Consider the following 13,383-nt stretch of genomic DNA (forward strand, 5'->3'; position numbering starts at 1 on the left):
GAGACTGAGTGTGTGCGGCCGGCACAGCGTGCTGTCTGGTGGAAGCTCAGAAGGGTGTACAAATCCATTCTCCCCTAGCTTCCAGGTTCTGGGAAATGCACAGCCATTCAGATCCAGAAGTATCTCATTCTGATGGCTGGCCTTCTGAGGCTCTCCAGCTGTGTTTAAGTTAGGGATTTAGATCGTGGCTGGGGAACAAAAATTCACCATAATAAGTAAAAAAGAAAAGAAGCAGACCCCAGTGAACAGGCATTCTATAAAGTTGGCTGCACATTCTTCTGGGGAGGCCCTGGTACCCATGGCTTCAGTCACGGGCACCCCTAGGTGTGCAGCTATGGAGGGGATTGGTGCTTTCTGAAATGCAGCCGTAGGTGGTGTCTTGACTATTTCTATGCTTCAGATAACAAAGGGAATCATGCAAAGGTGCCATGCAAACTAAATAGCTGTCCTGCCCACCTGACTTATTAATACAATTCCTTTGATCCTGGAAGCCACAAGCGAAACCAGTTGGAGCGATTTCAACCAGGCGATCCCCATGTCTTGCCTCACTTCTCTTTCTAACTTTCTTAAAGGTAAATAAGATTCCATTTGTTTATGAAGCCCAGGAGCTGAAGGAGGGGGTCTTTGAATGTGCCCATATTGGACACACTGCCCTGTCTGGATTAGCTGCTTATGTGAGGACAGAGACTCAGCTTGGATCATTTTTAAATTTTGGTCTGTAATTCTGTGTGACAGGTGTGCTGATAGGAGCTTGGGGGAGGAATTAAGAAATTAAGTCTGGGCTGGGCGTGTGTGGTTTTGGAGGCACTGAGAGCCTGTGGTAGGACACAGGTGGTGGTTTCAGTTTTAATCAGAAGGCAGGGGCGTCTCGAATGGGTAGGCGGCAGATTCATGAACTATATTTGGCTGGCCTGGGCCCTGAGAGGGCTGGGGAAGGACCCTGGAAGAATGTTCTGAGGCTGCAAGTGTAGGCAGCCACAATCACAACCTAATTCATCTCCCACAGATTTAAACTGAAGTTCCCTTTAAACTGATGGAGAGAGGTGCTCTGCCAAGAGCAGTGACATGTGGGTGTCTGTGCACAATTATTCATGCAGAGCACACTAAAGACACCTGAATGCTCTGTGATCACGCTACATGCTGACCCCTTCTAGCAAGAACATTGTTTTTTTCCCCCAATGGTGGCAATCTGGTATGCTGAGCACAACTCTCACCCCATAAGCACATTTATGTTGATAAACCCATGAGCAGCTGACCTTTGAATAATGAGGAAGATGGCATCATGCTCCAGGACCCTTCCAGAAGCCTTTAAGAATGGCCCCATAAGGGAAGGCCAGGTAGGTAAAGTGATATCCATCTCTATCTGATAGTGGGTTGAACAAGGTGGGCAGACTGGAAGCCACACACAAAGCATTTATTTGAGAGGGGCAAGGGAGATTGCTCGAGCTATAGACTACTTGAATTAAGGCAGCAGGACCCTCTCCACTTCCAGGAAGCTTTTCAGCTCAAGCTGAACCAACCAGGAAATCCAGCTTGGGGTGGGGAGTGGGAAGGGTGAGGGGAGATGGGGGTTGGGGGTGTAAGGGGGTAGGGGTGGGAATTCCTCAGGGAACTTCATTGGTCACTTGGTGAGGAAGCCAGCATTTTCTTCATGAAAAGAGGGTATTTCTCCATTAGCTGAAACAAACAAGCAAAAAAAAACCCAAAAACACATTTGAGTGAGAAAAGCCATGGATGATGAAAATTAGTAAAGACATCACAATAGGATTACAGGAAAGGTAGATGTTTCACAGAAAGAATTTGGCCTTTGGAACAAGACAGTTTGAGTTTCAACTCCTACCTCCACGGTTATTAGCTGTATGACCTTGGGTAAATGACTTAAGATCTCTTTGATTTTGTTTCCTGTCTGTAAAATGGGGATAATGATGTGGTCTGGCAGAGTTTTGAGGGGAAATGAAGATAGCATAGAGCTTGAGACTGCTGGCACATAGCAGGCACTCACTGAATGGAGTTCTTGAAGTAAATTTAACCAGTCTTGTTACTTTTGTGTTTCAGTTATTCATACACACCTGAAAAAATTAGTGTTACAAACATCTAGCATTTATACATTTATAATCAACAGAAATCAATCCAATAAAAAGGCAGTTGGAAACAGGAGCTGGATGCCACGTTTTTTGTTTGAAAGGAGTGAGTGTTAGGTTGCTTCCTGGCCTTCTCACCTTCTAAGAAGGGGATGGCGCAGAGCACAGTGAGAGCCCAGACGCCTGGGATCCAGTCCAGCTCTGCCTCCCCGTGGGACCATGGGAAAATCTTTTTCTGCTCTGGACTTCTTATTCTCTCTGGAATCATGAGCCATTGTACTACATAATCAACAAGTCATCTCTTAGCCCTGCTATTCTATTTCTAATTCAATGTGTGCCATAGAATGGACCTTGGAGGGCACGGAGATACAGAATTATGATGAAAGAAAGGCTTGAATTTCCTTAAAGAATTGGCAAGGAAGCTGAGCCCCAAGCCTCACGCCTATGCTTCAGGGTGTCCTTACCCATTAAAAAAGTACTGCTACATGTATATATATGTGCATGGTGTATATGTATATATACCACACATATGTATATATATGTGTTATATATGTATATGTACCACACACATAAATGTATATATACCACATACACACATGTATGTACATTGACGTACACATGTCATTCCCAACCTCTCACCTCTGTCCACTATGGAGGCTGGAAAAGCTAGATAGTTGCTTTCCCAGCTTCCCTTGCAGGTAGGTCTAATCATGTGAGCAGACTCTGGTTAATGAGATAAAAGAGAAAGTCGATTGGAGGCCTTCTCAAAACATTTTCCCTTCACTGAAAAAAGGAGTGAGTCATGCAGGGAAAATCCTTTCTTCTGTCCCCTCTCCCTCCCTCTTCTTGCCATGCATGAAGTTATGCTCTCTGGAGCTGTGATAGGCATTTGGCAACCATGGGTGACAAAGATGAAGACAGGAATGGTAAATCAGAGGGATGAAATGAGCTGGGGACCTGACTGACATCACGAGCAGCCTAGCCTATCTCATTTCTGAAACTTTCAGGTGAACATGGTTTATGCCCTTGCTGCTCAAAGCGTGGTCTGTGGACCAGCAGTACAGGCATCACCTGAGAGTTCTGTCAGAAATGCAGAGTCTCAGGTCCTGTCTCAGACTTATAGAAGCAGAATTTGCATTTTTAAAAAGATGCCGAGGCTTGGCATGTTTCCAGAGTGTTGATTTATAGCTTCAATAATAAGGACTTACTACATGCAATGGCACCCCACTCCAGTACTCTTGCCTGGAAACTCCCATAGACGGAGGAGCCTGGTGGGCTGCAGTCCATGGGGTCGCTATAAGTCAGACGCGGCTGAGTGACTTCACTTTCACTTTTCACTTTCATGCATTGGAGAAGGAAATGGCAACCCACTCCAGTGTTCTTGCCTGGAGAATTCCAGGGATGGGGGAGCCTGGTGGGCTGCTATCTATGGGGTCGCACAGAGTTGGATGTGACTGAAGCGACTTAGCAGCAGCAGCAGCAACATGCAGCAGAAAGCATTGCTAACACATACCATGTAGTATGAGGTAAGTGTGAACCATATAGGTGTGTCTATAGGTGTGTGTCCATATGTCTGTATACATGAATATATACTGACATCCACACATATATGTATACACACGTAAGTATATACTATATATTCATCTATATATTGTTGTTGTTTAGTTGCTAAGTCGTGTCTGACTCTTTGCAAACCCATGGACTGTAGCCCCAGGCTCCTCTGTCCATGGGATTTTCCAGGCAAGAATTCTGGAGTTGGTTGCCATTTCCTCCTCCAGGAGATCTTCCCCACCCAGGGATCCAACGCTTGTCTCCTCCTTGGAAGGTGGATTCTTTACCACTGAGCCACCAGGGAAGACAAATACTATGTACATATGAATGGAAAAGTCCTGGGAGGACAGTCAGGCTGTGGGAGTTGAGGGGGTGTGTTGGGCGGTGATTTCTCCTTTTTACATTAATTACTTTTATAGTATTTGAGAAAATGTGTAATCGAAACCTATGAGTACCTACCCGTCTCCTAACAAAGCTAGCAGAGACGCACCTGCTCTCCTCGCGGTCCAGCAGCGCGTGGTAGGACGCCACGTCCCGCTGCAGCTGGCATTTGTGCGACAGCAGGTGCTCCCGGGCCTGCAGCTGCTGCTCCGCCTCCGCGCGCATCTCCCTGAGCTCCGCCTCCAGCCTGCTGACCACCGCTCCCAGGTTCTGCAGCTCGATGTCATGCCAGTGCTTGGCATCGTGCAAGGTGTTCTCCAGGCCTCGCTTCTACAAGAGAGGGAACGCGGGCCAAGCCTGAGGCCGAGGGACAGGCCCTGGGAAGAGGGAGGTGGGCAGAGCAGTGGGAGGGGCTGGCCTCGGCCTGGTCTGTCCGTTTCTCCCATGACGATTACCTTGACCGACTGAGGTGGCTCAGTGGGGAAGTAATGAATCCTCCTGGGGAGGCCAGAGTCTTGTTTAGTCTAATTCACTGATCCTTCCTATGGGGGTGGAGGTGGAGAGGGAGACGAGGAAGAAAAAGAGGGGAGGGAGACCAGAAGGGAGGGCCTATGAGACAGAATGATGAGAGAAAATGAGAGGGAGATGAGTGAGAGAAGGAGAGAGATAAAAGGAGACAGAAATACACACACACACACACACAGGAGGCAGTCTGCAGGTGTTTCTTCAAAGAAATTTTGCAGTCTTCTCCTGAACTGCCTCCAAGCCTTTTTGCTCCTGACTGCTCCCCCTCTGGGCCCCTTCCTTCCTCTGTGAACCCCCACTCACCATCCTGCGGGGATGCTGTCTCCTCCTGCATGCTTCCCACATTCCACAGTCAGAAATAACGTCTCTGGTCTCTATACCCTCAGCATGTCTTTCCTTAGTGTCTCGGTAGCACACTGTGCTAGTTCCTCTTCCCCAGCTGCCACTTCGCCCTATACCCTTAGCCCATCTCTCTCTGAGCTGAGCCACACTGGTTGGTCTCTACCAGACTCATGACTTGGTCATCTCCTGTGTTGATGTGTCCAGCACAGATGTCTCCCCACCCATGCAGACTTGCTACTGAGGTTCTTCCTAGACATATACACAGGTTGTGGGCACCTCAAATCAAGGTGTTCAAAGTGAAGCCATTGGCTTCCTTCCAAACCTGCTGGCCCCTCCTTTCCTGTGCTCCAGCTGGTGAACTCAACAGGAGCTAGAAGCCAGGGAAAGATATGCCCCTGATCCTGCTTCCTTCCCAAATTCAGTTATCAGTGTTGCCTCTTCTATATTCTGAAACATTTTCCCATTTGTGCCCCCTCTGCTCCAGCCACCAATACCCTGGATGACTGCTTATCGCCTCTCATCTGGAGGAAACTCTGTGGTCTCCCAGCTCATTTCCTCTGACTGTAGTTCCTCCTCCTCTGCACCACAACACCCCCCACCTCCCCCACCACACCGCTGCTAACAGCAGCCACCTTTCTTAGGAAACCTCTTGTGCCTGCCACCACCAGGCTGGATTAGGGTGTCCCTTCTCTGGGTTTCACAGCTTCCCAAGCACACACATGCCCTTGAAGTGGGCTGAGCTTCTTAGGGCATGTCTCCTCTAGCAGATGCTGAGCTCCTTGAGAGAAGGAACCTGGTTTCTATAACCCCAGAGATAAGACAGGACCCGATACAGAGCAGGGGTGTGTGTGTGTGTGTGTGTGTGTGTGTGTGTTGCCTAAAAAACAGCACTTGTATTATGGTTACACTTACTGCCCTATCTCGCCACTAGACTGAAACTTTCTTCTCATCTTCCCATATACCAAGCCCTGCAAACTGTAGGGCTTTACTGACCAGTAAACACCTTTAAAAAATGGTATGCATCTTTAACAGTTTTTAGTACTTCTAATTATGTAGTTCTATAATTTAGAATCTGGCCTTTTATATGACATATAAGAAACAAATAGCCTTCTAAATTGGACTGAGTCTTGTTGAAACAAGTTTCTGTACTCTCTTTTGACCATTGTGACTGAAATGGAAGATTCTTGCTCAAGATGTCATTTTGAATCATGACTACTGTCAAGCAGAGGCCATCATATTATCTTATTTAAATCTTCCTAACTTTACAGGATATGAGAATGTTGAGTCAGATTCCCATCCTGGGTATGTCTACAGGTGGCAAAATGTGATTAGTAGAAATAAATGTAGATCAGTGTCTGCTCTAGTTATTATTTGCTGGTAAGATCTGGGGTGCTAACTTTACCTACTACACTTGGCATTCAGTACCAGACGATCCTTTGCAGACCTCAAAACTCTCACGTGCTGTGAGATGGGAAAGCCATATGACTACAGTTAGACAGTCGAGAGTTAAACTTGACACAGGAAAGGCCAGGACTGTTCCTGGCCCACTCACCAGAGCTCGTAAGGATTCCGTCTCAGCCTGCAGGCTCTGGATTTGGCAGGAAGTGTTGTGCAACTCCACCCTGAGGGCTGCAGCCAGCTTCTCTTCCTGGGTCTGGGCCCTGCGAGCCAGTTCCGCCTGTTGCTGTGGAGAGTCAGAAGTGAGAAGAGGAGCCATGGCCTGAACCTGTCGTTTCCTCTCACCCTCTTGGAAACAGCCATTTGATTTAAAAATCACTTTTTCTTTTTTTTTTTAATAGGTGCCCACATGAACTTGTTGGAGAAGGCAATGGCACCCCACTCCAGCACTCTTGCCTGGACGGAGGAGCCTGGTAGGCTGCAGTCCATGGGGTTGCGAAGAGTTGGACACGACTGAGCGACTTACCTTTCACTTTTCACTTTCATGCTTTGGAGAAGGAAATGGCAACCCACTCCAGTGTTCTTGCCTGGAGAATCCCAGGGACAGGGGAGCCTGGTGGGCTGCCGTCTCTGGGGTCGCACAGAGTCGGACACGACTGAAGCGACTTAGCAGTAGCAGCAGCACATGAACTTGTATTCCAACACTTAAGTAATTTGAACATATAACGCATGCAAATAGAATAAAATACAAAAGATCTTCTAAAGGATATATAGTATAAAGTCACCTTTTCTTCCTGTGCCCTAATTACTTCATTCTGTTTCTAGTTTCTTCTATCTCCTACCAGAGCTATTTCATTTTATCAGATCAGATCAGTCACTCAGTCGTGTCCGACCCTTTGTGACCCAATGAATCGCAGCACGCCAGGCCTCCCTGACCATCACCAACTCCCGGAGTTCACTCAGACTCATGTCCATCGAGTCATGATGCCATCCAGCCATCTCATCCTCTGTCGTCCCCTTCTCCTCCTGCCCCCAATCCCTCCCAGCATCAGAGGCTTTTCCAATGAGTCAACTCTTCTCATGAGGTGGCCAAAGTACTGGAGTTTCAGCTTCAGCATCATTCCTTCCAAAGAAATCCCAGGGCTGATCTCCTTCAGAATGGACTAGTTGGATCTCCTTGCAGTCCAAGGGACTCTCAAGAGTCTTCTCCAACATCACAGTTCAAAAGCATCAATTAACAGATGCATATGAACATCCCTCCTTGCTTTGGTACTTAATACATTTTTAGAAACTATTCTATAGCAGTACATGTAGATCAATTACATTCTTTTTAAGGGTTGCATGATATTACTTTGCTTGGAGGTACTGTGATTATTTGAAGTTTCCCACTGATTGACACTTACCTTGTTTCCAGTCTTGGCCTGTTATGAACAATGATGCAATCCCTCATTTTCCATACATGGGGGGATCTCTGAGGGGTAAATTGCTGTAGTGAAACTGCTGAGTCAAAAACATAGGCATATCAGACTTCTCTGGTGGCTCAGTGATTAACAATCCGCCTGCCAGTGCAGGGGACACAGGTTCAGTTCTTGGTCTGGGAAGATTCCACATGTTGGGGAGCAGCCAAGCCTATGTACCGTAACTACTGGAGCCCTTGTGCTCTAGGGCCTGCGAGTCACAACTCCTGAGTCCACATGCTGCAACTACTGAGGTCTGTGTGCCTAGAGCCCATGCTTAGCAACAAGAGATGCCACTGCAAAGATAAGGTGGTGCACGGCAACGAAGAGTAGCCGCAACTTGCCACAACTAGAGAAAGCCTGTGTGCAGCAAAGAAGACCCCAGTGCAACCTCCCCAAAATTAATTAATTAATAATAAAAAACCCAGTGCTAAGGGGTCATCAGGAAGGATTATTAAAAAAAAATGTAGGCGTTGTAACCATGATAAACTTTGGAAATTTGAACTCCCTCCAGCGTTGCAATTGTCCCACATCTTCCTCCAACAAGGGGTGAACCAGCTCGACCTGAAAGCTGCTGTTTTCCTGTAAAGATCCATCTGACCACCACTGTGAATACAAGGGGAAGATCTGTGTTTCTCCCCAGAGCAAGATGGACATATTCTGATTCCTCCTACATTCACGAGAGCAGGTCACTGCTACTCCTCTTTGCTGGAGAAAAGGGAAAACATCAGAGTTCTCCCTCGTGTTTCTTCAATGCAGTCCGATGAAAGGTCTCCAAGTCAATGATGTAGGAGAAAATAAACTGCTTTCTCTCCTAGGCTACTGGCTTTCTGAGTTTCCCATCTTTACCACATATGAATACTTATTTATAGAATTACGCCCAAATAGTCCAACCTAATTGACTGGCTAAAAAAATCCCAAATCAAAAGGCTCACATCTCAGTATCAGTTCTGCCAATTCTTGCTGTTTGAGGTCTATTAAGAGCTCAACTAAAATGTCCATTAAATGCCAGGGAGCAGCTGAGGGACAGCAGAACCCGTGGGCTCAGCTCTGACTGGTTGTACATCATGGCTGTGCATCTCTGGCCCATTATTCAGCCTCTCTGAGTTCCAGTCTGTACCCTTAGATGACGTTGAATGGGGAATGATAATCATATGATGACTGCCTCCTGGGGTCACTGTGAGGCTCCCATCAGTTATGCATGTGGAGGTTTTAGGAACCTTAAAAGTGTGCAAATATTGGCTCTGTATATTTTCTATATGTAACAAGGAATAGTAGCTAACAAATGAGTTTGCAAAACTCACTATAGTTGAATACTCCTAATGATAACTAATGGGCTTCCCAGGTGGCTCAGTGGTAAAGAATCTACCTGCCAATGCAGAAGACACAAGAGATGTGGGTTCGATCCCTAGATTGGGAAGCTTCCCTGGAGGAGGAAATGGCAATTCAATCCAATATACTTGCCCGGAAAATTCCATATACAGAGGAGCCTTGTGGGCTACAGTCCATGGGGTCACAAAGAGTCAGACATGACTGAGCTATACAGTAGTTTGAAATCAGCCCTGGTGAGAGTACTTACACCATGGAAACTGGCAAACACTACAAATCAGGGACGGAATTATTGTTTTGTTGATTGTGCAGACTTAAGAAAGGGATGCAGAAAGTGTTAATAATGCAGATTAAACTTAAAAGTGGGTCATGTCTATAGCTATTGCATTGATAATGTCAGAAAAGTTAGAGGGGTTATTCTTCAAGTATTTGAAAATTACTATGTGATTCACAAAGAAGTCACTCATAGCACTGATGAATGAACTCATTAAAGTCAACGAAAATATCAACCAAAATTCACAGCAGAGTTGTCCTCATTCCTATGATGTGAGTGACTTTTTGTTTAATTTGATATTAATAATCAAGCACTTTTCTGATTTTGTGACACTACAGTTGATGACAGAATTATTAAAATGGCTGGCAGATTTTGTAAGAAATAGCAAGTCACACTGAAGCTATAGGTTCTAATGGAAAAACAAAGTATTTTATCTTAAAATTTGTTATTTCTAAAATAACATAAGAAAATATCAACAGAAATTTTTATGTTATCTCTAAGTAGTATAGGCAGAGTACATCATGGGAAATGCTGGGCTGGAAGAAGCACAAGCTGGAATCAAGATTGCCAGGAGAAATATCAATAACCTCAGATATGCAGACGACACCACCCTTATGGCAGAAAGAGAAGAGCAACTAAAAAGTCTCTTGATGAAAGTGAAAGAGGAGACTGAAAAAGTTGGCTTAAAGCTCAACATTCAGAAAATGAAGATCACGTCATCTGGTCCCATCACTTCATGGGAAATAGATGGGGAAACAGTGGAAACAGTGGCTGACTTTATTTTTTTGGCTCCAAAATCACTGCAGATGGTGACTGCAGCCATGAAATTAAAATATGGTTACTCCTTGGAAGGAAAGTTATGACCAACCTAGATAGCATATTGAAAAGCAGAGACATTCTTTGCCAACAAAGGTCCATCTAGTCAAGGCTATGGTTTTTCCAGTGGTCATGTATGGATGTTAGAGTTGGACTGTGAAGAAAGCTGAGTGTCCAAGAATTGATGCTTTTGAACTGTGGTATTGGAGAATACTCTTGAGAGTCCCTTGGACTGCAAGGAGATCCAACCAGAAGTCCATCCTAAAGAAAATCAGTCCTGGGTGTTCATTGGAAGGACTGATGTTGAAGCTGAAACTCCAATACTTTGGCCACCTCATGTAAAGAGTTGACTCATTGGAAAAGACCCTGATGCTGGGAGGGATTGGGGGCAGGAGGAAAAGGGGACGACAGAGGATGAGATGGCTGGATGGCATCACCAACTCGATGGATATGAGTTTGGGTAAACTCTGGGAGTTGGTGATGGACAGGGAGGCCTGGGGTGCTGCGATTCATGGGGTTGCAAAGAGTCGGACACAACTGAGCGACTGAACTGAAGTAGTAATATGAATATGACTGGCACATAAATACATGTGTTTACATTTCCTTGCAGAGAGAAGTTGGGAAATGTCACCAGCACAGCATGAGTTAGAGCTGGGCACGAGGGGAAGTCCAGCCCATGGAGGCACACTTCAGTTCCTTGGTGGGCAGGCCTGGGGTAAAGCTGCTGGCCAAGGAATGAACTGTCCCTCTACTGCATTCAGATAATGCAGTCTGTGGTTCAGTGGTACCCACTGTCTCTGGAGAGATGAATCCCCATGTCTCAGTTTTATTAGCAAAATGCTGTACCCAAATGTTTCCCAAGTATTCTTAGACAACGAGCATGGTTTGTCACATATATGAATACTTATTCAAACTGTTTTTATTTGAATCAATTCACTTTTTCTTTGTAAATAAATGTCTTTAAAAATGTGATCTGCAGTTAAGTTCTCAAATATTAACGTGTGGCCGCATCATCTGGGAGACCTTGTGAAAATGCAGATTCTGAGTCAAGAGATCCTGAGTGGGGCCCAGGAATGTGCATTTAAAACTTCCATGTGACACCTGGTCCATGGAAGCAAAGTTCTAGGTTGTTACGGAAACTGATAAAACTGTATTACTTGCCAAAGATAAAAGGTAACTGAAAAGTCAATAAAATGAAAACAAGCCACTGTATTGTATTCTAACAAATGCTGCTTGCCAAGCTGCTGAATCTCAAAGCTGGCTTTCTCTTTGTTGAAAGGTGGAATTAATAAATATAAGAGAAGTGTTAGTGACGTCCCAGCACTAAATGGAAACTTTCTTGTACCATTTTTTAATTTAAGGTGGAAAGAAAAAGAAACTAATTTGATCCCTATGGGTTTAAATATTGTTTTATATCACATCTCCAACATTTTCAAGAGGAGAAGGGGGTGACAGAGGATGAGATGGTTGGATGGCATCACTGACTCAAAGGACATGAGTTTGAACAAACCCCAGGAAATAGTGAAGGACAGGAAAGCCTGCTGTGCTGCACTCCATGGGGTCACAAAGAGTTGGACACGACTTGGTGACTGAACAATAATGACAACCTTCTTAAATCAGCTTGCCACAAATGATACTTGCCCTTCATATGGGGACAGTCAATTGTTTTAACTCACCTAAAAGTATAACATGTTCTTCTCCAGTGGCTTTTAGATTTATGTTGACCCAACACCTCCAGATTTCTCCTCATACACCAAACAGCAGCTGTGTGTTTCTAGCCCCTGGGCATGGGAAGGGAGGACCTTGATCTGTGATTCAGTGCCATTGCTGGGATGTGTGCTGAGATTCAAATATGTGGGTCCCTAGGCTTGCAAATCAGCTTGAAACCTTGGCTCCACTGTGCAGGAGCTGGGCTACTCAGGTTTGCACTCCAGTAATATCTCTGGGGCAGGAGAGCATATTGGCATTTTGAAATATGGTAAACATTTTCAAATTAATTTTTACAAATTGGCATGGTGTTGCACATGAAGGATGGATGTGAGAGAAAAAGAGCAGAAGACTCTCAAGGAAGTCAGAATGAAGAATTGGATGGTAAAGAGCCATCCAATTGGAGGGGAAAAGAGCCATCTCCACACCCCACCCACTTTGCTGATTAGCTCAGCCATTCCTCCAAACACCCTGGGCACTTGGAAAGGTGACTTGGAAGTGGTGACTGTGTGGTGTGAGGGGAGAGTGAGAGTTTAAGAGGAGGCAGAGTATGGAAAGCAGTGACATGGGTCCAAGCTGAGCACTGAACATGAGTCCAAGCTGAGCACTCAAGGGTGGACATGTGCAGTCTGCCTTTCCCTGAGCAGTTGCTGCATGGGCTCCAAAGTCTCACAAGCTCTCTGGGTTTTGCAGCTGGGGAACAGCTTTATGAGAGCATCACTCTGCCAACGTCCTTGCTCACGTCCTTGCTCTTAAGCTTCTCAGATCTCGCAGGATTACACTGACCTCATTATGGTCACGTTCATGGAGAAAGGGAAAGCAATGGGTTCCTTGGAGAAGCAGGGGTTTCTGATCTTGCTTCACAGAGGAATCTTATGCCTGGTGGGCTACACTCCATGGGGCTCTCAAAGAGTCGGACATGACTGAGCAACAAACACTTTCATTTTCACATCCACAGGGAAGGCACAGAATTGTGGTCTGGAAAGATCCTGACAGAAGCCTGGCATAACCTTTTGGTTCCTCAAGACAAAGCACTCCCAACCTCACACATGATGTCACTTGTGCTCATCCTTAGAAAAGAGGACGAATCAAGGTCTCCCTGCTCCCCAGCTCCCCACCCACTCCATGTGATCTGTCTGGGTCAGCCTAGCAGTGAAGAATGTTGATTCTATAGTTAGAACACATGGTTTGAATCCTAGCTCTGCCATGTCCTAACTTTGTGATCTTGGGTAATTTATCTAACCTGTCTGTGCCTCAGTTTCCCTCTCTATATGATGGTTGAAATCACAGTAGCTGTCTCGGGTTAGGAAGATGAAATAAGAACAGGCCTGTCAAGTGCTCTGGACATTGGCACTTAGTAAATCCTTAATAAGCTCCTGCTTTCCTGGCTCGGTTCACTCTGTCCTGCGGAAGACTGGTCTTTCTGTCCACTGCTTCCCACCTGCTCCCCACCTAACCTCACACTAGGGTGTAGCACCTTGTGCACAGGAACAACTTCATACTCACCCCTCAACTTCCATTC

General features: G+C 45.6%; 1 protein-coding gene across 2 annotated transcripts in view; it reads right to left on the reverse strand.

The window, feature by feature from the left end:
* Positions 1-1,393: 1,393 nt before the first annotated feature.
* The window catches only part of BFSP2 (beaded filament structural protein 2), a 77,990-nt gene continuing 66,000 nt past the window's right edge, over positions 1,394-13,383 (reverse strand). Inside the window, exons 5-7 of one of the 2 annotated variants that reach the window (XM_044947052.2) lie at positions 6,433-6,558; positions 4,123-4,343; positions 1,394-1,677 (exon numbers count right to left, since the gene is read on the reverse strand). In XM_044947052.2, the coding sequence (XP_044802987.1) occupies positions 1,674-1,677; positions 4,123-4,343; positions 6,433-6,558 (351 nt within the window). In that variant the 3' untranslated portion in view covers positions 1,394-1,673. Of the gene's footprint in view, positions 1,678-4,122; positions 4,344-6,432; positions 6,565-13,383 lie in introns of both variants that reach the window. The other variant, XM_006058754.4, reaches the window with a different exon arrangement.

The sequence above is a fragment of the Bubalus bubalis genome, chromosome 1, assembly GCF_019923935.1.
Source record: "Bubalus bubalis isolate 160015118507 breed Murrah chromosome 1, NDDB_SH_1, whole genome shotgun sequence".
In the NCBI taxonomy this organism is placed as follows: domain Eukaryota; kingdom Metazoa; phylum Chordata; class Mammalia; order Artiodactyla; family Bovidae; genus Bubalus; species Bubalus bubalis.